Raw genomic sequence first — 25109 nt, forward strand, 5'->3', positions numbered from 1 at the left:
AATATCATAGATATCGGGTGACACACCGTAGGCCAGTGTAATTTAATGCGCAGCTGACTTCAATTTCATTCTAAATTGGTCGGAAAGCGAGTTACCGCCTGGACATCGATTGGGATAAATATTTTCGCAGTGAAGTCAGCCGAACGGCGGTTAGCAATTACCAATGCAAACTGCGGCTCGAGATGAAGGTTTGATGATTACTCCGAGCTAATATTAACTCCCAAAAGCGTGCAAATTATTCACAGTAAATATTATGCATAAAATAAGGCTCTCGGGTTTCGTTCCTTTCCGCCTCGAAACTCTTTCTCGTATTGCTTTGAAAAATTAAACGAAATAAGTCATCGCTTTTTCAGAGCGTGAACAGCTGGCCTACCTGTTCCATTTAACTGGCCCGCCCGTACTTTTATGGGTTCAGTTCGTCCCGGTACATTCGTGTGCCTTATGCTCCAGTGGCAGCCACATTGGAGGCAACATAGCACCAGCCACACCAGCAACACCAGCGACGAGCAACAGTTGCTGCCACTTCCACTTGCAACTTTGGTTGCTGCTGCTGCTGCTGCTGCTGCTGCTGCTTCTGCTGCCGTTGGCCAGCTCCAAAAACAATGAGTCGCCTCTGGATGGCGACTTGGTTGAGTGCCTCGCCGTTTGCTTTATGCTTCGTCTGGTTCTCTGGTTTTTGCTCTGGTTCTCTGACTCCGTCTACCACTACGACTCTGGATATGACTAGCTGCTAAGGCTACGCATTTGTAATAGGCGAAACACGGCACGGTGGGGCGAGAGTGGCTGAAACCTTTTAGTGTTCAATGCTAATGGAAATACAGTTCATACAGGAAATGATTGTATCAATTCAACAAGCAATATTTTTGATATAGGTAGTACACCTTCACTTGTGCACTTGCAATCCATTTGCATACTTTGTTTCGCTTACATTTACACCTATTTTGAGTTCTCGCCAAATTTCGCCAGCAAACCGCTTGGTCCCACTGTGCCACTCGACTCCTGCTGCCTGTTCGCCTTGGTGACGGCGCAGACGCATCGCTCCATGGCCCATTGTTCTAGGGAATCAATCAATGGAGCAGGCACAGCACCAGAACTGCCAAGAGAACGGGTACGGGCATGGGTATGGGTATCGTATGGGATGGGATGATGACCATGTTGATGACGATGACAACGCGCGCACGACGTCAACATAAAAGTGTCGATCAACTAAACGTTCTCGGGCCTGCGGATGAAGATGATGGCCGAAAAGGGAGTGGGATTGGAAATGGTATATATGGGATATGGGGGATATGGGATACGGAGGAAAAGCTGGAGAGGCAGCCAAGAGGCAAAACTTCATGGCTCGGCGGAGCTGGGGCTACGGGATTGTCTTTGGAGCTGATTCTTTGGAGCAATTGTATTCACGACCGTCTGTAATTGCATGCACCGCCGTGCTTTTCCCCATACCTTTAACATAAATACACTGAGCTAAATTAGAAGTTCAAGTGTGATTAATTTTGGGATTTAAATTTGTTGGATATGAAAACATTTGTTTACTTACGCAGTTTTAATAATGAATATATACAGTATATTAGGTATTTTAAATTTAGCAGCGTTGATTTAACTTAAAAAAAGAGAATTTCTGCCAGTACAATTAATATTCCTTTGTATACGCATATTATTTCCTGATCCAGAGTATACCAGATTCGTTGTAAAGTGTGTATCAAAAATATATATATTCTGGATCAGGTTCACTATCTGAATCGATCTAGCCATGTTCGTTTCTCTGTCTGTCTTACTGTTGGCTATCCATCCCAATTTTATAACTTGGATTTACCTTATGTTGAAGAAAAACTGTTAGAATCCGTTGCTCCGTTCAAAATTTGTTTAAAAAATCAATCGTCAAATAGTTTTTCGTCACAAAAGTTGATATCGGAACTTTAGTTTGTTGTGATCGTCACTAGTATATTAGACCTCGTCAAGCGGCAGGTTCTTAAAGAATTAAAATTTTCAGAAATTTTATACCAGCACCTACAACATTTCAACGCTTGTATTACATTTTATTTCACAATATTTTTAAGACTGCATTTTCTACGGACTTCAACCTTTTGGGCGCCTAAATAAACACTAAGCATTTGAATTGAATGCATGTCAATATTTGACGCCTGAGGACGCTCCCCCTCCTCCTCCTCGATGACCGTTAGGCAAACAATGAACAACTCAAGAACCGAAAATCCACAAGGAGGCCCTCAAGAAGCGGCCACACTCGAAATTAGAATAAATGCAAACGACTTGGACTAGCACTTGGGATTTCTTTGTGGGAATGAAGCTATAATTCGTGGCTCTCGCTGGACGAAACCCAACCCATTGAAACCCATTTCTGGGGCTGCCAGTTCGTGGCACATGGACGTGATAAAGGACTCATTAAAACATCACTTCAATGGGCCGGCCCAGCAGCCTCCAAAGACGAGATGCAGTTGGTGTCCAGGCCACGGGCACAGATACACACCAATGCCAGGCACTCACTTGTTCAATTGCTCTGCCACTTTGAGACCCCCAAAACAACACTCCAAAAGCGAACCAGTCTTTATTTGATACCCTTTGTTTTTGGGTGTTTGGAATGGGTGGGCTACTTTAAACGTGAAGCGCTCTTAGCTTTCTTTAGTTTTCAATCCCAATCTCTTAGCGATATTTAAAGCTAAGTTGCCCGTTACGGTTTCTTTGATAGAAGTATAAAATATATTTGAGAAAATAAAGCAGATCATATTCATAGCAATGACAATGTACATGGTTACATAAATAACTCATAAGTTAAGACTAGGATCTGCTCTTCGATAGTCTTATTGATAGATACATTTCATCTTATTGATGAGTATCAGGAATTCGCCAACATCTTTTTCACTTTGTGCAAAGTGGAAAGAAGACGCCGAACAAGTTGCTGGTTCGCTTGGGAGAGTAACAGTTACTTTTCCAGCATATATACACGGATATGTACGTGGGGCCTATACGTATATATATGTATCTATCTAATTTTTTGGGACCTGCCTGCACATAGAGGACTGGCTGCTGGCGTCCAGTTTGGAGCCCGTCATGGGAAACCTCTGCAACTGGTTGCCAGTCACGAGTTGGTCCCGGCACTGGCCATTCTATTCTATTTGCCAGCCCGACTCCGAGTTCTCTTGGCCAGGCTCGATTCATAGGCACACTTGCAATTTAGTGGCATTAGGGGTGTAGTGGTTGCCGTAACCGCTACACTGGGAGAAATAAATGCAGCTTAAGAGCAGATGTGTTGTAAATATTGAAACTAAAATGCCTACCATTGATTGCACTTGATTTCACTTCGAAAATTTAATTGGAGTATTCATACCTACTTCTTTTCTATCCTAGCCCTATTCACCCTCAATCTGTATATATGTAAGTTTCTATAAGTTGCTTTTGTGGCTCGTGGCTTCGTTGTTACCATTTTTCATGTCTCATGTCGCAGATAATAGCAATATTATAAAGATGTTAGGCCCGTTTTCATGACCGATTGTGGCCGTAAATTTTTTGCGACGTGTTCGTGGTCTTTTGATATCGAGGGGCAGTTCAGTTCAGAGCGGTTCGGCTGAGTTCTGCAGTCATGTGCGAGTATTTCAATTTCTGTTTTGGTCCGGTGGCCGGTGGTAATACGTACGGTACTTGAGCCAATTACCCAATTAAACGCCAGCGTTTTGTGCTATCTCATCGTCGCCATCGGTACCAGTATGATCACCACCCCCTCCGAATTCCCCTACGGATCCTCATACCGACCCGATCCCGATCCGCAGATGCCCAAATATTGATATATGGCGTTTTGTAGGCTATGGCCCCTTGGCAGTTCTTTGATTCGAGTCATGTTCTAGAGGCGAGTACAATTAGCGTTTTGTTTCGCGTTCCGTTATAATGCTGTTAGGGATTACGCCCCACCTCGCTCCCCAAAATCCGAAAACTCGTTTATCGATTGTTATCGATGAGTTGTCTGTCGGTCTGTCGTTCTGTCGGTCTGTTGTGACGCTGGGATCTTGGGTCTCAGTTTTTGATATTGACGGCCGATCTGCTGGTTATTGCTGCTCATTGATTGCTGTAGGGCTTTGATCGCAATCTCCGATCTCTCCTTCTAAGCCTGTCTTCAAAAGGGGCTCTGTCTGCCTGTCTGTGTGCTCGAGAAGGCTTTTCTAGGTGGCCTGGTCCGATGTTGGGGCCAGAGAACTTACCGGAACTGCATTAAGCGTTTTGATTGAGGCCTTCGATATTGATGGATGGGTTGGTAAACTGGGGAATTGGCGAAATAGGTTCCCATGGATACATGAGCACTCGAAGGCGATGAGCAAATGTTTCTAATCTCCAAGATTGCCCTCAGACTTATGACTGCGACCGAATGAATATAACTAAATCCCACTGGTATTAATGTTGAGTAGAATTTATTCGTTCGCCTTCAATGAGTCATATATGCCAGTTGCTCTATGGGCTTCCCGGAATCTCTCGCTGTGCCCTACATTCTCAACTTCATAATTGCCTTATCAGTTCTCAACAGATCGCGGACTTGCCGCTTTCGTACGATTTTCAGGCCAAAAGCCAGTGGTATATGTATTTATGGTATCAACAGAGAAAGAAAATAATGCGAAATTATTGTTATTTACAATTTCAGACGTTGCGAATCGTGTGAATTGCCGTTTTCTACATGAACATAAACAATAATTGTAGCACCAGCATAGTTATATATTGTACATAGATTTGTATTTATGTATGTATGTATAGGTATATATAGAAAATTAACCCAGTTCGCACGTCTATGCCGAAACAAACAAAAGTTTGCGAGGCAAACGGCTCGCTGGCAACAAAAGACAAGAAAACGACAAAAGCAGACTCACCTGAAATCCACAAGGCAACATGCACCTCAAAAATGGGGCAGGCGAAAGGGGAAAGGTGAGTGGGTGGGGAACCACCTGCCTGATAATCATTTCCACTGCTAATTGCAGGCGGTCTTGGTAAAATGTGCAAATATTATTTCAAGACAGTTACAAATACCGAGCCGCACTCGGCTCGCACTTGCACTCGCACTTAAGTCCCCGCTCACATTCACATTCACATTCACGCTACACTCGCATTCACATTCATTCAGATTCAGATTCTCATTCCCATTCACTTTCCCCTGTTTTTTTAAGTGTGGGGACGACACCTTGCTGATAAGCTGAGAACGCAATTATTAGATGACATGCGGCTTGTGTGGTGCACTGTGAAAACTAGTATATTATCTATATTCAGTTAATGGAACCAAACGAATAGCAGAATATTGCTTTGCAAAATGAAATAAAGTCATATATGGCTATTACAATATGTTTCCAGTGACCAGAAACCACAACCTTTCCCCGCGTGTACCGCTCATATTCATAATTCTCTCTTGGCTGTGCGACTCTTGTCCTGAATTTGGGTCAAACATGCATACTCATTGGCCTCCCCTGCCATCTCCTTATCACAAATGATCCCCCATGCCCCGTGCCCACCTGTCGCCCCTGTCATCCATCTCGGATGCCTGGCAGAGAAACTGGAAAATCTAAAATTGTATAACCTGCTCCCAGCCGGCCGAGATGTGGTTTGGTTTCCTTCAACCCACTGGCCTGTGGGCCATAGTGGGTCTTGGTCGAGAGCGGGCAGTTGGTCCCGTGTATCTCAGTATCTGCGGCCATAAATTTTAGCCACTTTGATCTTGCCACATCGAATGTAAAGTGCTTAATGGGCCCGAAACAGTTGAGCGGGCTTAGCAAACAAAAATAGGAGAACGAGCAGCAAAAACCGAGCCTTTTGTGTGCGTGGCACAAAATTGCATTGTAATTTACAAAAATATTTCCAGTTCTCATTGTCTCCCTGCGCTTTTTTATTTATTTTACTTATTCTTGTTTTTGTGTGAGCTCTGTTCCCTAGAGATTTTAATCGTTGTCGCCAGCGTCGCCTTGTCAACGTTGTTCAGCCCCCTCCTATCCCATTCCCTCCTAGAAAAACGAAAAAAGAGTTCCGACCGTTTTATGCTGCTTTACATTGGCGTCGCATTTTTTGCCGCTGTTGCTGCTGCAATGTTGGAGTGGCTGCTGCAGTTGCTGCTGCCAACATTGATCACGACTGACCAGATAGCCTGGAGAAGTGGCCAAGTCGAGAGCTGCTTGTGCCCGGCTGCCGATTGTCGTTTGCCTATATATACTATATCCATATCCCTCTATATATATACGTATTTATACACGGCATTCTTTCTATGGAAACAATTGCATAAAATGTGAATCCTGATAGCGACAGAAAAAAGTCGAAGCCAGCCTCTCGGAAATGGCCAAGTCAAGTGGGTAGATCACAGAAAACAGTAGGAGATCGTAGACGCGAGACCGGAGAGAACTGGCCGCGAGCAAGGAGTGGGGGCAGATGGCCAGACAAGGAGTTTATGATGCCCCCAGATGCTTAGCAGACAATGGGTAGTCATAATGGAGGACTCGAAGCAAAAGTTTATTCTCTGAGAAAAGTGGTCATGGCTCCAGAAATGTTAGAACTATTAGAAAGCCAATAACTATTTCCCTGCTCAAAAAATAACTCAAAAATGTATCTATAAGAACGGCTGTTGTTGTTGTTGAGGTATTGGTTGTTGAGTTTTTGCACATTAATTTTAATGTCACTTGCAAAAGTGTCTACTCTTTTATAGACTTTGATGATTTGTTTCCCCTTTTCTTAATTAGTTTTCATGAGAAAAAGCTCGAGTATTTTGCACTTGAGTGGACAGTCGGCAACTACAGCTGCGCCCCAAAGTGCATTCAAATATTCACACCTCACCAGACAGCCCCACTTCCCCTCCTGCGATTTGTGTCGCCTGACTCAGCAGCTCCTGCTTACAAAACAGTGTCCAAACTGCCCCAAAAAAAGGAAATGCCAGGCAGTAGCCGATGAGAACCCACAGCCAGTATAGTAAATCCTCGGCGCGGAGGTCAGGCTAAAGGTTAAACTGACTAGATTGACAACGATGGGAGGTGGAGTGGGTGTTCGCCGAAAACCGAAATGGAACTTTGGCAACTGGCTTACTATATAATTGCCGCATTGCATGTCCGTGGTTTCAACTTTGATATTAGCCCGAGTTGGGGGAGCAGTTTCTTGTAGCTTTTGTTTTTCGCTGAGAATTGGCGGATTGGGAACAGGCGCACCCTCCACAAAGACAGTCTCGCTTATTTAGACTGGAAGTACAGGTATATGCAAAGTGGGGTAAAGAAATAGCCACGAAGGCAGTTGCCTTTGGCATATTACACTTTGCCTCACTACGGTTCACCATCCACAATGCACATTCCGAAGATACATATCCAAAGATATTCCCAGTTCTGTTCTCTCTGCTAATTGCATGGGAAAATTCACAAGCCCATGGTTCCTGCTTAAAAGTCGCCTGATTTGTAGCTATATAGGTTGTCATTACACTCTTAATTGCTGGGTATGATCATTAGTGAAGACCTCGCCTTTTGTCAGCCTGACAGGCTTTCTTTTCTAAGTAACTACTTTGAATATACACATTTTCCCATAGTCTTAAAGAACTCAGTAAAATGAGTCATTTATGTGATCAGCCGTTGGAGTTTATTGCATTTCACACATTTATGCCTTCCAATATTGATATGACAGTATAGCATTTGCTATTTTACATTCCGATTATTTGTTCAGTCTTTGGACGTGTTTTTCCACCACTGCACTTTATAGTATTACCATCTCCCACTTGCGCTCACTTGACTGCCACCTCTTCCATAATTTTCCCATTAATTATGTCTCTCAACCTTCAGCGCCTGCAACTGCAACTGCAACTGCGACTGCTGCGGTGCAACAACTGCAGATGCAATTCTTCGGCAAATGATGTAAGGGTCTCGTACTCCACGGAGGTGCAAAAACGCTGGAAGCGTTTAGCTGACATTTGTTGTCAACCTCTTCAGCGGTGCAGAGCCCCGGGAGGAAATGCCACTCGGCAATGCATCCACTGCACAGCTGTCACAATGTTTTATCATTTAATTTCCACGATAAAAACAAATTCATGTGAACGTGTCTCAGAAAATGTGTGCCATAATGTGCATAAAGTGTGTGGGCGGCGCCGGCAACCCACGTGCAGATTCGGATGCGGATCGAGATTGAGATTGAGATTGAGATTGGGCTGAAGATGAAGACGGGTTCACTGGCTGGGCCTAAAATAGCGCCACCGAATTATTATTTAACGGCTTTGGCTTCTTCGGTTCGGATGTTTGGATGCTTGGATGCTTGGATGTTTTAACACCTTGTCGCTTTTTCGGCAAGTGATTTCGCCAACGCCAAAGTGAAAGTGAAACAACAGCTGACACTGCACTTGGCTGTTTGAAGTTGGCGCTGCTTGTTGCTGCACCTGAACTCCACAACTTCCCGAACACCAATTACATATAAATATATATATGTATATATGTTTTCTGCTTTCCAACGAAGCGCCGTCAACTTCAAACTCCAATTAGAGTGCCAGTTTAATGAACTGCTGTCTGAACAAGGCACACGGAGTCCCCGACTTCAGTCGCAGACTTCAGGGCTTTGGGGGGTTAACTCATTACACGCTGCACAATTTTTTATGGCTCATCGGCCTTAACCTGCGGCCCCCACTTCAACTGCATGCCATTTTTTCACAGCCCTGTAATTATTATATTTAATATTTGTCCGTTTAATGTTATTGCAGATTATCAGCGAACTGGCGGAAATCGTCTACACCGCTTTGGATTACAATCTGCCGGAGGACGAAGAGTGCCAAGTGTCACAGGAGCTGGAGAATCTCTTCAACTTCATGACGGCTGATGGTGAGTATGGATTCTAAGGAAAGATAGGCTGGTCTTTAAAAACCTAGCTCCATGGCTAATCTGCCAAATGTGTTAAAGTCCAGCGTAAAGTACTTTGAGATAAACGAACGTGCAGTATTGAAATGATTATTTTCCTCAAATGGTGAAATCGCGCTGTGCTCGTTTCAAATAAAAACCATGTAGCTGGGCACAGTAATAGAATCTCGCATTAAAGTTCCCCAATCGGAGCTCAGTTAATCATATTTTAGCAGGGACCTTCTTCCACGAAAAGCCCCGTTTATCGGGCTCCACGAACGAAAACAAGATGAAGGTTGAGTGAGGCGGCGTGCCATGAATCACGTATTCTCTGTGATAAATTTAACGAAAATAATTATAATACAATAAACTTCGAGCCTCATAGAGCTGATTGGATCTTGTTCATTGCAGAGACAGACGATGATTGCATTGACGAGGGCATCGACGAGGGCGACAAGCGCTGGGACGACGAATCCGAGGAGGAGCGCAACGATACCAAAGAACTAGAGCACATAATCGAGGTGGGTTTCCAATTCGAGTCGATCGTATCTGACATTTGCAATCGGGTCGTGGCATGATGTGCCAAAACAAGCCACCCAATCCAAGTCAAACCAATGCAAATCGAACTCCGATCCAAGGGTGAGTCAGAGTCTTTTGGGGGTGCGCCAAGATCTGACCTTTTGACCAGGCGCTCAGTCGCTCTATTTTCCGGCTCTGGCATAAATATAAATAGGAGTATATATGGAGCCAATGCATCGATATTCGTTGGGGGGAAAACTCGTTTGGCTCACGTTACAGTTAGCCAAAGCTTAGCAAAATGCACAATCCAAACTCGGTTAACTATTGTGCCAAGTCTAGAAAATAATAAAATAAGTATATTATTATTTCTTAGGGATCCCTATACGTTTACATTTCCATCGGGCTATGTTTTATTTATATTTCCAATTCTCAATACCAATCCGACCATTTTTCTTTCTGTGCAGAAATCAAAGTAACTGGCAGATACTTGTTGTGCGCGTATCTGTATCGCGGCTAACCGCAAACATGCCGATTTAGTCCGGGTTCTAGTCAGATACCTAGCCTGCGATGCCCGGTCGAGCGACCGACTGGAAAACAATTTCAATTGCGGCTCGATTGCATCGATATTAAATAACCGAAATAACCATAAAACCAAACGCTTTCGTAATCGTAGGAAATCAGCCGCAGATCTGTAAATCAGAAATCTGAATCTGTATCTGAATCCGAATCTGAAACCGCCTACCTGCCGCAGTTGATTGCGCTTGGGGAATGCTTCCGCGTTCTCCGGCAGCCAGCAGCGCATCGTCGGCCGTCCCATTCGGTCCGCCGGAGATCCACTGGAGACCCACTCGCGGATGAGGATCCCCGATTTGGCAGTGGGGCGTGTGATGAACCTCACACCGCTGCTGATTGAGCCGGTGTCTTGGGTTCTTCGGGTCTTCGGTTCTGTTTGAGTGCTCTGCGAAGGGGCGGGGCTGGGCGGTTCTTCTCTAATGAGCCACTTTATGGAATTGACACATTGCTGTCAGGCAACGGTGAGCAGTGAGTGGATCCCTGATCTTTTTCCACCTGCCTGACTTTTCTAGCACACCATTGTAAAGTGGAAAAGTATCCGCAACTGATACAGATAAATTTGCATTCTCCAATGTCTGTGCTTCTCGTTTCAGATAAGATTTGTTTGGGGGAATAAATTGAGTTGGCCTATACTCGCGATATGATTATCGTAATAAGTGAAAGGAAATTGCCGAAGGCGTGAAACGTAATTTGGTACGCAGAACTTGTGTATGCGGGAAATTCGCAGATAATAGTATTCTTTCGGGTTATTCCCAGAATTTATTATTTAAATCAAATCAAAACACATATACTGCGGCAAAGTGACACATAGGCTATAGTCTTGGGGCGCGCGGATAAGTTGGAAAACCTGACTATCACCCAAAAAGGGGTTCTTGAATTGGTTTGATACTCCTCACCTCATTTAAAGTTGTTACCAGTGCCTTTAATTAATTAATTAATGTTTTTAACCCCTAATAGACTTGCAGAAATCACATAAAAACCACCCTGCCAGAGAACCACTACAGAGCTGTCTGCAGAGCCCTCGTGACGGAGACCATAGAGCTCCGAGTATTTCTGCAGCAGGTCCTGAACAATGGTAAGTGCTACTGCTGCCGGACTGCGAAAGCAAACTACTAACTAACTAATTAATAATCTTGAGAAGCAGGTGCCGAGAAGCTGATCAAGGCCTCGGAATCATCGGCCACCACGCAACAAGAACTGGCGAAGCTGGGCTTCAACGACTGGGTAAGATTCTTCAAGAGCCGTCACCTCAAACACAAGATTCCATAGCAGACCGTACCATAGCATACCATAGTTATGTAATGGTGCTCCACTAATGGCCTACAGTGGCCGACTGAGTATAGCGACTCACGATTTGTTTGGCGCACCTCTTCGAACGAAAACATATGCCATGAACCATCATCATCATAATCATTATCGCAGAGATCACGAGCATTTGTGGCGGGCTTTTCCGCTCTGGGCTGGAATAAAAAGTGAACTATTTCATGCATTGCCAAATGAAACTCACTTTTAATTTCAATAATTGGCCCGCGGTGGTCGCCTCCATTTTGGCCATCATCCTAATGAGTTCAACGCCGCTCCATTTGTGTATGTACTATGTGATTTCGTGCGCTATTTTAATGGACGCATATATCATCTATATATTTTGGCGCTCGGCGTGACCTTTGCTGAATATGTCGAGGCCGTCCCAGGAGTTTGCCATCATCACATCGGTCCGCTACCGCTATATCGCCGTCATCCAACCTCCGAAACTCATTGAGACACACACGCAAATTGGCCAGGCACGCAAGCCAAATTCGCTCTTGTTTTGTTTCTGCTTCTCGTTGACTTTTTGTGGCGTGAAAAGTTATACTATAGACGGCTTTACCGTTCGAGGTGTGTTTGATTTTTTCAATCAAATGGAAGCCCAAGCCTGTCAGACAAGAGTTGGCAAAGTTTGTCCCCGAAAGTTGATAAGGCGAGAAATGCTGAGTGTGGGGTTCTTTGGGTTCCAAATGTTGCAGCTGGTAAATGAAAAGCTGCGATCGGTCGGAAAATATCGCGAGTGACTAATTATTTCAGCTGCTAATTTGTTTGCACAAATTATTGGCACCAACAAATTCTGAAATGACTTTATTTATATGAACGGCTAATTGCTCAAATTTAAAAATTGTCTTTCTTTGTTCTGCGGCGTCAAGAAAGCCACATTAAAGCTAACATAAATACTTTATTGTATCAAAAAAACAACCATTTTGAGGCTCACCAAGAAAGTGAATTTAGGCTACATTCAATTTGCGAAATGTTGGGCTCGTCCGAGGAATAAAAAGCGCAAAAAAAGAAACCCTTGCGTGCGAAACAGACGACACATCATTATTTACCTTTACTGAAGTACAGAAGAAACACAACCAGATAGTGAAATAGACCATAAATATCTTTGCACCGTGAATTTGCATGTGCCGAAAGGCCGAAAGGCGGGATTAAAAAAGAGGGTGTAGCCGTGGAATTGGCCAATTAATTGGCCAGACATACTCCATATATCATATGCGCGATGAAGACCTGGCAACGAATTCAGTCGAGTGTGTTTACTTTGTGTCTTCTGTTTTGTTGGCATTGCGAAACGTAATTTGAGTCCATTGTAGAGCGTTGATTAAACGCCATCTTATCATTTTCTACTGCTCCGATAAGAGTTCTCCACCTGTGCCTGGTCTATTGTTTATAGGGGTGTTTTTCTTCTTTTTGCACTCATTTCAGCTACTGCCAAAAGAAGTGCAAGAAGTGTGTCTGTAGTCAGCGTTTTATCATGTTTTCTGGGAAGACAACAGCCTTCAGAATGTCACACAGTCAACCGATTGTTAAAACACTTTTTGACTGAATTTACATTGTTTTTGTTTGGCCATTATAATGCTGGAATTGCGGAAATTTCGCTGGTTCTGTTTTATTGCCATTTTTCTCGTTGGTTTTGAACGTGTTTCGCTGGCAGGGAAAAAAGGTTTTCCGAGGAAATCTCTCTTCTTTTGGCAGACATCGAGTCTGTGTCTCGCCTAGCTGCCTTCGATGATGATGATGATTTGGTATGCTAATTTTCGATCCAGACGATACCAATGTTGTACGCACATGGGCCAAAGTATTTCAAAAGCAACAGCAGATGCATCCCAACTTTTGCGGAAGCTGCTGCCACTCAAAGGTGGCCTGATGTTGCTGCTGCAAGTTTATGTTGCTGCAGCTGCTGCGTCTAATGCTGCTGCGGCGAGCGCAGTTGTAGCGTGGCGCGGCATCTTAAGCGTACATACATACATACATACAAGTATATGTATGTGCAACATGGTGTCAAAACATGTGCTGCCATTGATGCCTTCGGCTGAAATCGGACCCTAGATGCGCTCCACCTTCCTCGGCCGTTTTGCATGTTTAATGAGGTGTCTCAAGATGCATGGCCACCAATTGGCGGCGTACAGGAAGGCGATGGCGAATGGAAAGTGAAATTGCGGATCACTGTTACATATCAGGCCCCATTGTGTGCTAAATAGTCTTCCTGCCACCGCGCAGCGTTCAACGCTCATTACTCATACGCACAGTTAACTTGTCATGCCGATGGATTGGATCGGTCCCCTCGCAGCGGGAGTCTAAATTATTGGCTAATTAAATGAAAATAATTGCAAAAGTGAAATGCACCTCTCACCACTCGTCTGCTTGTTTTTCTTCCTGTCTCAAGCACGAACTGCAGCTGTGGAGGGCACTGCAAGTAGGTCCCTGGTTCCATTGCATGTTCTCCATTTTGTTTGTTTGTTTGTTTGCTGGTTTGTTGACTGCTTCTTTCTGTGTGTTTGCCGTGTGCCACATCTCCAGCGATCCGTCGCTGCTATCTAGTATCGGATCTCTATTGATTAACCACACCTTCCCGAATCCACAGGCACGCTTCTGGGTGCAGGTGATCGACGAACTGCGACGGGGAGTGCGGCTGAAGAAGAGCAACCACGAACGCACTCCCATCGAATACGAGCTGACGCCCTACGAAATACTCATGGGCGACATTCGAGCCAAGTGAGTACAAACTAGATTAACAGATACCTCTTAATTTAGTTCGTTATACCCGTTACTCGTAGAGTAGGGGGTTATACTGATTAGTTGAAATGTATAAGGAAACGTTTATATAAGGCATATCTAAAGTATATATATTCCTGATCAGGATTAGTAGCAGAGTCGGTCTGGCCATGTCCGTCTGTCCGTCCGTATGAACGTCCAGATCTCAGGAACTATAAAAGTTACAAACATACAGAACCCATAATTTTACATTATAATTTGCTTTCCATCTTCTATCGAAATGCAGAAAAATGTGAAATTACTATAGCGTTATCTCTTGTTTTACTTAATTATTATCAGAGTAAATCACAAGATATGAGGCCGTAACTCATTTCAATTGTGTGTCACTGCAATAATAAAATAATTAGCACCGCTCAGAGTGAAGAGAATATCCTAAAAACACTTTTTGTAGCCAACAAGAGAATGAAAGCAATACCCAATTTAGAAATCGCATCTAAGCCCGAATTTCTCTTTACAGAAAGTATCAGTTGCGCAAGGTGATGGTGAACGGCGATATACCGCCGCGCGTCAAGAAAGATGCCCACGCCATGATCTTGGAGTTCATCAGGTCACGGCCGCCGCTGAAGAAGGTGTGTAAAGCCCCCAGTCCCAGTGCCCCAACCCATTCCCAAATCATCCGCACGGCCAGTACCCAAATCAAAAGCAATTCCCCATCATCAAAATCCCCATTCGCCGCTTGCAGAGTGTGATGAAGTATTGATCTTGAGGCTTTCCCTTCCAACTTCATTTCATTGGCCTTGATTCCCCTCCCCACTGACATTTTTTGTAGCAAATGCATCAAATTGTTGTTCTCCTTTGAAATAAAAATTATTAGTTCACTGTCCGTTTTCATTTCTGTATTTCCCGGACCCACCAGGCCAGCGATCGCCAACTGGGCCCGCCGCGCATGTGCGAGCCTTCTCCGCGGGAGCAGCTCATGGAGTCCATACGGCGAGGAAAGGAGCTCAAGCAGATCACTCCGCCGGAAGCACCGACCCTCAGGGAAAGGGGTGAGTAATCAGTGTGCAACTTAACTAGTGAAACATCCGCTTCTTGCGAAAACCACATTCCTGCATGTGCAGGAAGAGTACTGTGGGGTCTTATTAGAAATCCGTAGGCCAACTAATGGATTCCACTCTCACTGACCTATCCTTCAAAGGCCAAGCCCATTGTCAAGGGGAAACCTGTGGATTTTGCACAGCGTCTGCCACAAATGGTTGCCGCCTCTAATCTTTTGCGGCATCCTGGCCTCAAGTTCGTTGCACGCGGACTCCAAAATTTTACCGCCAACGGCCCATAAATTGTTGTCGCCTATATAGACAACCGATGTCTCCTGCCGCCGAGAAATATAGGAGTGCTGAGGGATGGAGAAAACCAGTTACTGGCAAGACTTTTCCACTGCACTTGTTGCGGGGGGAGCCCCATAGTCCGTCCGTCCGTCCGTCCTCCTATTTCTCTGTCATGTTTGTTTGTTTGCTGTTTGCCGTTCGCCTGTTTGTGTGTGTTTGCCGGCCAAAGAGCGCATGCCAGCATAGATCAAAAACGGCAACATTTTCCAATCACAACACTGAAAGGAATTTTCGCTCAGCGACCAAACGAAAGTGTTCAATCGAGATCTGATAAAACTTATAAGTACTGTCATTACTTAGTTTGTTAAGAACATTGCAAACTATTTCTTGTCTGCAAAGTGTAGGTGGGCCTTGCAAATTTTTTCCCTCTGTAATCCCCACCTCGAATCCAACACTGAAATCCCCAATCCTCTCTGTTGGAGGAAGCGTGCAAAATTGTGACACACAAAGATAGCGACAACGCGACGACAAGACAACAACGGCAACTGCAACATTTCAGCCAAGAAAATCGAAGAAAACCAAGCACGACAACCTCACCTGAGTCGAAGTTGGCTATTGTTGGCTGTTGGGTTTTCTTTTCGGCTGGGAATCTTCTCCGACTTTTAAGTCGGCAGCTGACCGAATATAATTTGTATTACTATATAAAATCTCATCGACTCTCAAGTCATTCGAGAGGGATATTAAGCCGTTGAGGTAAATTTTTAGTTGTCAGTAGTTAAAAATTTTGTTGGCTCTAATTTTTTTTTTAAATTTTTATTAGGAATCAGCAAACATTAATGACTATAACCTAATATGAATCTTATGTTGGTGATTCTCCTAGACTATATTTACCTATACCTTATTATAGTTCTTATATCTATTAATCTGATGATTATAATAAGCTAAAACATATTTTTTACATGCACTATACATGGTTTAAATTGTTTAGCCTAACCTTTGGGGGAAAACTGAAGCTGGCTTTAAATTTCAAAGTATACTTATGGGAGCTCATAAGTTTATGGTTTCAGAGAGCTGTAGATACGCTCTTTGGGGAATAGCAGGTTTATAGTGTACACTAATTAGGGAATGGTAGGCATAGTAATTCAACTAAAAGTGCAAAAAGCTTGAGCTAGCTCTATTATCCTTCCTGCCACGTCCTCGCAGGACATTACGCGCTTACTCATCACATGTGGCGAGTCCTTGTTGCCGCTGTCTACGTCTACGTCATCACCTCAACGGTGACGTATAAATCACCCACGCAGCAACAACACCACCGACGGCCAAACCACTTTTAGGCCGTTAAATGTCAAAACAAAACATTGACGCTCTCGCCGCGAGCGACGCATGCGCAAACCGGGCTGAAAAGTGGGGAAACTCGAGTTGACAGCTGCCACATTTCTCAGTTCCGTGTTGAGCTTCGCTGAGGACGCCTCGTCGTTGTCGGCTCTTCAGCTTCCAATTATTCTGTGGGCTAAGTGAAAATGAAAACGAAAGCGGTGGCTATCTAGTGAATCAGGCAAAGTACAACAAAGTGGCGTATAGATGTCGGGAAAAGGGCAACCAAAGTGAATGGAGCTGCCGGATAAACCCCATTGATGCCCATCAACCCTCCCTGAAAAGAGAGAACAGCGCGGCCCAGAGGGTGGCTTCCCTTTTTCGGACTCGGATCGATAGCCTCCATGCAACCGTGTGAGAAAACCGAAAAGTGAAAAGCCATAGGGAAATGTGCCAGGCCTAACCCATGGAAGCTCGGCCAGCGAAACGCTCCACGGCGGCCTCCGTCTTCCGGTCGCACCACATGCCGCGGGAGTCGGACCTGGTGGACATCGGCAGCGATGCCTCCCTGTACTGCAGCTCCGACGGCGAGTCCAGTCAGGCCCCGTCCACTTCCAGTCCGAACCCGAAGGCGAGTTCTGGCCAGGATCTGGACCAGCCGCAACCAACACCTCGGGCGGCGCCGAGAGCATCGGCCTCCAATAATCCGCCAACACCCAAGCCACGACAGGCCCTCAGGTCATCAAAAGGTAGACATCAGCATCTCCAGACCCTCAAAAAACACAATAGCGTTTCCCCATTGTTGAATGTGCTCCGCTTTGACCTGGTTTCGATTTCAGGCCTGCCCCAAAGTGCAAGTGGGTGGGATGGGGGCAGGGATTCGGCGCTCGTACACTTCCCCGAGGCAGTGTTTTTTGCTTTTGTGCTCAAGGAGCTACTCCAAGGCAACTGCAGTGCTCCGGTAATTGCCTTCATATTATGACTTCGATTTTAAGCCCCAGTCATTAGGGGCGTAAAGAAATAGGCTCCAAAGCAGAGCTAGTGTTCATAAGCCGAAGGCCGAATACCCTTTGTTGCCAAATAACATTGAGAAATTGTTTGCTTTATTTGTTCATTGCTTTGGTCATTAGCGCCACGGAGAAATAACACCAAACATAAATAAACAGCAGTAGTACCAAATGGGCTGTGATGAATTGACTGAGATTTATTTTGCGTTTCAAAACGCTTGTCTTTCTATCCACAAATAAGCAGATCGATGAAAACGCTAGAGCTTGCCCCCAGCCAAAAGGTTAAAGCCAGTGGAGGTAAACCCTAGCCCCCGGTGGTCCGTGGTCAATGGTCAGTAGCGAGCCGGATCACGTAGCAGTTATTACAGAGCCCCGAACCCATAAAGTATCTTTGAGTTGCACACAGGCGAAGCGAACTCTTCCGCTGCAGATTCGAGTTCCCAGGCGTTGCACAAGCGGAGTGGGTTTCACAAGTAGAACCATTAAGTGCGAGGGGCTTAACGGCTTCTACGGAGTAGCTAACTAAAAATAAAAAAAAGAGAAACTATGACTACTTTTGATGTCGGCGAAGTGAGAACCTAGACATGTCACCTCTAATTGCGCAATGAGCGAGCAAAAAGGGCTGGAAAATCCAGTTTCATTGCGAGTTATCCAGAGATGTCTGCTCCATTGCCCAATGATATTCATTAGATAATCCAATCAAGCCTAAGACTTTCCCACCACTTTCGCCTGAGAAACGAGGACTTATTGTTACTCCGATCTGTTTTTCTTGCAGTGCTTCCAAGTGCAAACTCCACGCTGTCACGATCCAGACAGCGGCTCATCAAAGTGGACTTCTCCAAGTTTCAGGTGGGTTTCGTGGAATTCATTATGCCTGCAGGGGGTCTGACCTATTTCCTGATTTTCCAGGACGATGATCTCTTCTACGATGAGAACAGCATTAGCAGCTCCCACTCCACAGCGGCCACCCACCAGCATCATCCGCATCTCGCCGAGATGCACCGCTGCTCCCAGCCCAAGATGCCGCCGTATCCATTCGGTGGCTATATGGTGCCCAGTCAGGCACGACAAGATTGCCGGGAGACGGCGTCGCTGATGCGGCCCCGACGCACAAGTGAGTATCAGATTCTTCCACGGATTATGCAACGTATGTCCGTGTATCTATAACTTACTTGGGTGCTTTGGGAGCACATGCCCCTAGAGCACAAAGTGCAAGGGCGGTTTGGATTTGATTGGAATTCGAGATGAATTGCGCCGAAGAACTAACATTTCTTGGTTTCGAATTTAAGTTTACGGGCTTGGCTTGGTTATTTAGTAAGGCTTTTATGCAGAAAAGATGTTTCCAGACCAATGTTAAATATTTACAAATATATAAATGAACCAAATAATGTTTGGTTCTCGAAATCTTAACAATCTTAACTGTCGCAATATCTCAACATATTTTCTGAAGCTTTCTCCAACTTATGAAGTAAGAAACTCTAGCGCTTATTAATTGGCCACTTGCCACAACTGAATTCCATTGTATAAAACAAATAATTTTATATTTAAAAACCGGTTTACTTTATGCTCTAGCTTGAATTCCGTGGCCAAGCCATTGCTTTACGTATTTCACTATGTATTTTGTATGTATTATGGGTTTCAATTGCAGACGGAAAGTTACAAAACCGCAAGACAAATAGAATAACATATTAAAAATTGCTTTTTATTTGTTTTTTAATGGTAAAGCAACTGACTGTCTGTGATGTGGTTTATGTTTTTATAATTTTAATTTACACTATTTTTATTTTTACTTTTCTCCTTTCCTCACACAACAAACCAAAAAACAAACACAAACTTATTTTGCCCAGGTATTTGATCGTTTTTCTGTGAGCACACTGCTAACCCTTCGATTAAATCGATTAATTAATTTTTATGATTTTGTATGACGCAAGCAAAGGCCTAGCAAAATCGAGTGAAAACTTACCAAAAATCGCACTAAGATCAAAAAATGAAGTAGAAATTTTGGTGTGGTGTGGGCCGAAGTAGCAAATAACAATTCAAAATTGACGATCGGTTGAGGAGGCACTCAAGCACACAAAAAAAAACCACACAAATATACAACAAAAAATCTCGAAATATTTTGTAAAAACAAATGTGAATGTAGAAATAAAGAAAGTCTACTGCAATTCACCCTTAGTATTATTTATTTTGGCACCCAGTAGTGGCTTTTCTTTTGGTACTAACTTAACTGTCCCGGCTGCCAATAATCGTATCAAAATAACGTATTTTTAACTTGCCAAAAAATGACGCCTGCAAACTAAATACACATGTGAAAAACGAACAAAATTAACTGATGCCCAAAATGAAATGAAACCCGATCAGTGGAGCCAGCAAAGCAGGCGGCGCCTCCAGAAGAGCCATCCTTCACGAAGGACGAGTACCACAAGTTCTACGACACGGCCCTAGAATGTAAATATTTGCTAAGAAGCAGCACGTAAACCCGTAATGCATTGCCATCTTGCATGATTGTACCCCTATCGGATATCGAAATTGCATTTAGACGCTTCACAAGTATAGATCACGCTACTAAACAGACAGCTTGCCTTTGAAATACACATCTGACATTTAACATTTGTCGCTTTAGCCTCCTCCTTCACTGTCCTTCATGTATGAAAATAACTCAGACGCCCCGTTGACCCTGACTGAATGCGCCCTATTCTCTTTAATTGACAGCCTACGACCTGGCCACTCAGTGCGAGTCGAGGAGAGCTTCCCTGCGCCGCCACACCATCGTTGGATGCCAGAGCAACCTGGACGAGACGCACTCCATGCCGCCCACGCGGCCCGAGTCGCGTCAATCGGACGACGTCAGCAAGGAGGTGAGTCCGCCAGCACAGTGGCAATGAGGATAGCAAGGGTGTGTGTGCTCCCTACTTTTGTATTATCCTTTCGAGGACGTACAACCATCTGGGGTGGGACTTCCATATGCTAGATCTTTCCTTTCACTTGGAGCACATGAAACCAGTAAAGTTTGAAGCTCATTCAAACTGTATTTCAATAGCTGAGCTTTTTTAAGTAATTCGCTTACTAATCCTTTGCAGACGCCCAGAAGGAGTCCTGCGGAGCAGACCCAACCCTCAGACGAGGGCAGTTCAACATCCTCGCTTGGGCCATGGAACAAGTCCTTCATGGACAAACAGACGTGGATGGAACGGGGGGACGATCGCCTGTCCGTCACGCTGGCGGAGATCGTTCACATCCGTTCCGTCATGACCAAGGCGGAGCTGGAGGGCCTGCCGATGGACGTGCGCGTCAAGGAGGATGTTGAAAAGCGTCGCGTCTGCTTCCTGTGCCTGCGCACTCGGTTCTCCTTCTTCGGTCCCTGGGGCATCCAGTGCAAGCTGTGCCAGCGCACGGTCTGCGCCAAGTGCTATACCAAGGTGGGTTTTTGGGTAATGGTTAACCCTAGGCCTGCATATTTACAATTTGTCTTTTTCCCAGATGCGAATTCCCTCGGAGCATTTCCGCAACGTGCCCCTCGTGCTGATCTCGCCATCGCTGCTGTCCAGTCCGGCCAGCTCGAGCACCCCATCACCCTCCCATCATGCCCAGCAGGCGCACTCGTCCTCGACGGGGAACATCATGGACGACCAGTTCCCCAAGTCGCTGATAGAGCGTCTTTTGCGCTCCGAGTCCGAGCGAAAGGTAGGCTTCCCAACAGTCTGACTAGTAAACATGCAATTATTAATTTGGATTCCTTTCCTCCAGACTCGCAGCACCGTGGGCAGTGCCCCATCATCACCCAAGCACCAAAGATCAAACATGAGCACGCCGGGGATCAGCGTTGGACCCGGTGCATCTTCCTCATCAGCGGCCGCCACTGGTCAGGCCGTGGAGGCTCTGCACGACCAGGCGACCATGTCGTCCTCGTATTCCGCGGCCATGCGACCCTCGGGCGTCCATCAGCAGCAGAAGCAGCACTACAACAACGCCATGTCGAGGAGCATGGAGGGACCCCGAAGTCTGCCCGTGCACAGTCCAGCATATCGACCGCTGTCCAACAACAGCACCCTGGAGAGGAAGTGAGTTTTTCGTTTGGCTTGTGATGCAATGCGTATTTTAACCTTAATTTATTCTCAGATCCCGCTTCTCGAGGGGATTCAACCTGTTCTCATCGGGCAGCCATCTTGCCCAGACGCAGGAGCAAAAGGAGAACCTACGAGGCGAGCAGGTGACCGTGTGCAACGACTGCCAGGGACTGGTCAACGAGATCACCAGCTCCGTGAAGCAGAAGCGCAGCTCTGCCAGGAACCGCACCATTCAGAATCTCACCCTGGATCTAACGCCCGTCTGGAAGTAGGCGTGAATCAGATCAATAATAGGATAACTCCGCAATGCGTTTGAAGACCGTAGGATGGTGGCAATGGAGTTCTAACGACTGACTTGGCTATACATCGCAATACTACCATTGACTACAGACATTGATGATGACTCATTGACAGACAACAGACAACAGACACTATTTGATTACTGACCACATACCTTACCTGTGAGAATTTTCAGTTTCAGCGTTGCTGTTTTAGGGCCTTCAGAACGCACTTGCGTGTTTAGCTATTTACATACAAACATAGATATGAATTAGATCGACTGTTGTACACTTAAAGGATAGAGCCTCGAGGAGCCTCGTTTGTAAATCGTGTTAGTCTAGTGAATAAGCAGAGGAGAATACCGAGAATTCCTGGCTGAAGCTTTGTACATTTTCTGCCGGCTACAGAGAGATCTGCTTGAGCGCACCCCACCACTTACTATTTATAGAGGAGCTATCTTACACGTCGCTACACATTATATTATCGCAGATTGCAATACGATGTCGTTGTTTATAACTGTTTAAAGTATGCGTAAAAGTTGGTTAAGAACATGTAATCATAACTCTTGTATCCGCGTATAGCAAGTGCACATATATTCGACCTTACTTGTATCCCGGCTCCTGCTTTCGATTCAGCATGAGCGACAGATTAATCATTCAGAATACACCAATGTTCGCATACGATTCCCAGTTCAGAGAAAAAATTTCGTTTGTTGAAATAGTTATCCAAAAATGTTGTAAAACTTTTGTGCTTGCGCAGATCTTTGTTTACCTTGTGAAGTTATCGTTTTGTTCCCCTATTAACTACAATGTCAATGTATAACGCAAGAACTACTTGATAGCCTAATTTAATTTTAGTCGGCGTTGCTATGCAGCCCAAACTATTTAGTTAATTCGCTTAGTTTTAATTCTACCTAAGTGCGTCTAAGTTGTAAGCGACGTCTATATAATTGTACAAGCTGATGATGCAAAGCAAACCCCTAACAAACATTATATTACCTAATTGTAACTGCTATTATAATTTTTCTAACAGTTTTGAACAATTTTGTTTCATTTATCCATAATTGTAAATGCATTTAAGTACTTGTAATATTAAATTTTATGCTTTTAAGTTAAATTCATTTACCATAATTTAATACACACACGAACACACAAAGAGATCGAAAATACACAAAACAGCAATAATAAATGAAAATACAAACTAATGAAGAAGATTGGGGTTTTACACACTGGTCTTTATTTGTAACTTTCTGCTGAGGGAAACAAATGGATTCGTAGTCTTCTATGTAAAATAAATTAGAGTCCATATCGTTATTTATGTAACAGACTATACATACATTTTTGAAGAATATTCCGTACGTCCTACGATTACTTCGCAAGCTAAGAGAAAGCGTGTGGTTTATATGTAAGGCCTTAAAGCTAGGTCAACTAGATCTACCGAGTAACAATTAAGCTTGGTCTACTGCCGTCAAAAGACTCGGGTGGCGGAATATAAATGGATGAGTTAATCCCCACGCGCCTTCTTACCACCACCGTGTTTGTGGTCGTTTCCGCCGTGGCGCTTGCGGTTGAAGCGCTTGCCCTTGTTCCTGGTGAAATCGCGTCGCTTCTTCATGAACTCGATGGCCTTGTCGATGAACTCCTTCTCCTCCTCCTCGGTGGCCTTTCGCAGAGACAAAGATACCTCATCGTTGAACTTGAGCTGTGGATAGGCAAGTACGGTCACGGATCAGCTGATGAGGTAAAAGTTATAACTCCATTTCTGATTCTTACCTTGCCTTCCTCCACCTTGGCAATGTACTTTTCGGCTGCATCGGCCTCGGTCAGCCGCACAGAGCCCTTTGTATCGCCCTTGGCGAACTCAATGTACGCCACCTCGAAGTCCTTTATCTTCTCAAAGGCTTCACGGATCTCCTCGCGGCTAGAGGTCTCCGGAGCACCTTCGAAGACAACAATGGCGTTCTTGGGTAGCTCGAAGGCTGGCTCAGGCTTGGCCTCCTTCTTGTTTTTGCGCTTCTCGTTCTTCTGGGCATATTCCTCCTGCTTCTCCTTAAGATAGTCCACCTGCCACTTGCGCAGCAGTTCGCGCTCCTTATAAGCGATCTTCTCCTGTTCGAGGAAGGCCTTTGCCTGCTCTTTGGTCTCGAAGGTAAGGAAGATGCTGCCCTTAAACTTATACGACTTGGTGGGCTTGTCGTAGTGCTTGCGCATGGTCAGGTTGACCACTTTATCGTAGTTGGCGGCAAAGTCGAGCAGTTCGCTAATCTGCGAATCTAGTGGGAAGCCCTTCGCGTAGGCCGTTCGTTCCTGGATCTCCTTGCGCCGCTCTTCGTTGTGCTCCGGAATGGGACGCTCCGGATGGCGACGCAGACTGAGTTTGTCTTCGCTGATCTCCACGAGGCCCTCCTCGGATTTGTTCAGGGCAGCCACGATTTCGGTCAAGTCCGTGGACAGGGAGGCCAATCTCTTGAAGGTAACGAGCACCGACAGAGGCACCCAGCCGTCCTCGTTCTTGCCGATCTGCTCGCGCAGAAATTTGTCCCGATTCAGATTGGCATCGCCAAAGTAGTACTCTACCTGCCGGATTATGGCGCGCTCCTGTTTGGAGAAGTCGCCAGCGGATTCCTCTGCCGCGGGAGCCGGCCCCTCTTTGGCGTCCCCGTTCTTCGCATCCAGCACCTGCGCCTCAGCGGGCTGTGCCACCTCCTCCTGGGTCTCCACACTCGGGGTTTCAGCAACTTCAGCCATTTTTGCTGTGAGAATTTCGCGAAGAAATGAAAACTAAACGTGCGCTCACTAAAACACGTGTGAAATCGGTAAAATGAGTTACGGCGTTGTGCAACACTAATCGCGAAATGCCGTGATAGAGGTGCACAGGCCAAAAACCCGTGACTAGCGGCAACCAGCATTAACTTGAAAATGTGCGCGCATCTTGACTTTGCATTACTCAAAGGCAGTGAAAATATTATTCTATTATATTATTATATATTTTAATATTATATAAATTCCTTCATTTAAAATTTGTTCTAGTAATTCTCACATTCGTAATATATTAAGAAAAAAACACGTTTAGTTATTAAAATGCATCAATATGTTCAAAAATAAGGCTATAACAGTAAACTATAACTGCAACAGACTAGCGTACTTAAAGTAATAATAAAAAATATATAGGACG

At 44.9% G+C, this 25109-nt stretch overlaps 2 protein-coding genes across 6 annotated transcripts in view; one reads left to right on the top strand and one right to left on the bottom strand.

Annotated features, from left to right (window-relative positions):
* LOC6549041 (protein spire) overlaps positions 1-23051 on the top strand; it is a 37293-nt gene extending 14242 nt beyond the window's left edge. Inside the window, exons 3-17 of one of the 5 annotated variants that reach the window (XM_026979840.1) lie at positions 8696-8813; positions 9240-9349; positions 10878-10995; positions 11062-11144; positions 13810-13940; positions 14458-14569; positions 14857-14989; positions 18365-18438; positions 18499-18703; positions 19951-20037; positions 20302-20447; positions 20670-21008; positions 21070-21273; positions 21337-21650; positions 21709-23051. In XM_026979840.1, coding sequence (XP_026835641.1) covers positions 8696-8813; positions 9240-9349; positions 10878-10995; positions 11062-11144; positions 13810-13940; positions 14458-14569; positions 14857-14989; positions 18365-18438; positions 18499-18703; positions 19951-20037; positions 20302-20447; positions 20670-21008; positions 21070-21273; positions 21337-21650; positions 21709-21928 — 2394 coding nt within the window. In that variant the 3' untranslated portion in view covers positions 21929-23051. Of the gene's footprint in view, positions 1-8695; positions 8814-9239; positions 9350-10877; positions 10996-11061; positions 11145-13809; positions 13941-14457; positions 14570-14856; positions 14990-16692; positions 17332-18364; positions 18439-18498; positions 18704-19436; positions 19755-19950; positions 20038-20301; positions 20448-20669; positions 21009-21069; positions 21274-21336; positions 21651-21708 lie in introns of those variants that run through there. The other 4 variants (XM_001974124.3, XM_026979842.1, XM_026979843.1 and 1 more) reach the window with 4 other exon arrangements.
* Positions 23052-23139: 88 nt separating this feature from the next.
* Positions 23140-24799, bottom strand: LOC6549040 (la protein homolog). The gene is made up of 2 exons (XM_001974123.3): positions 23708-24799; positions 23140-23636 (listed from the first exon to the last, which is right to left on the bottom strand). Exons 1-2 carry the CDS (start codon positions 24680-24682, stop codon positions 23439-23441), a joined length of 1173 nt encoding a protein of 390 aa, XP_001974159.1. The 5' UTR covers positions 24683-24799; the 3' UTR covers positions 23140-23438.
* Positions 24800-25109: the final 310 nt, after the last annotated feature.

The sequence above is a fragment of the Drosophila erecta genome, unplaced genomic scaffold (assembly GCF_003286155.1).
Source record: "Drosophila erecta strain 14021-0224.00,06,07 unplaced genomic scaffold, DereRS2 tig00000092-arrow-pilon, whole genome shotgun sequence".
NCBI lineage: Eukaryota > Metazoa > Arthropoda > Insecta > Diptera > Drosophilidae > Drosophila > Drosophila erecta.

Coding starts and splice junctions, on each gene's coding strand:
- LOC6549040 (XM_001974123.3), bottom strand. CDS start 24,682: ATGGCTGAAGTTGCTGAAACCCCGAGTGTGGAGACCCAGGAGGAGGTG. Junction 23,637..23,707: donor CCAAGGTGGAGGAAGGCAAG/GTAAGAATCAGA, acceptor GCCTATCCACAG/CTCAAGTTCAACGATGAGGT.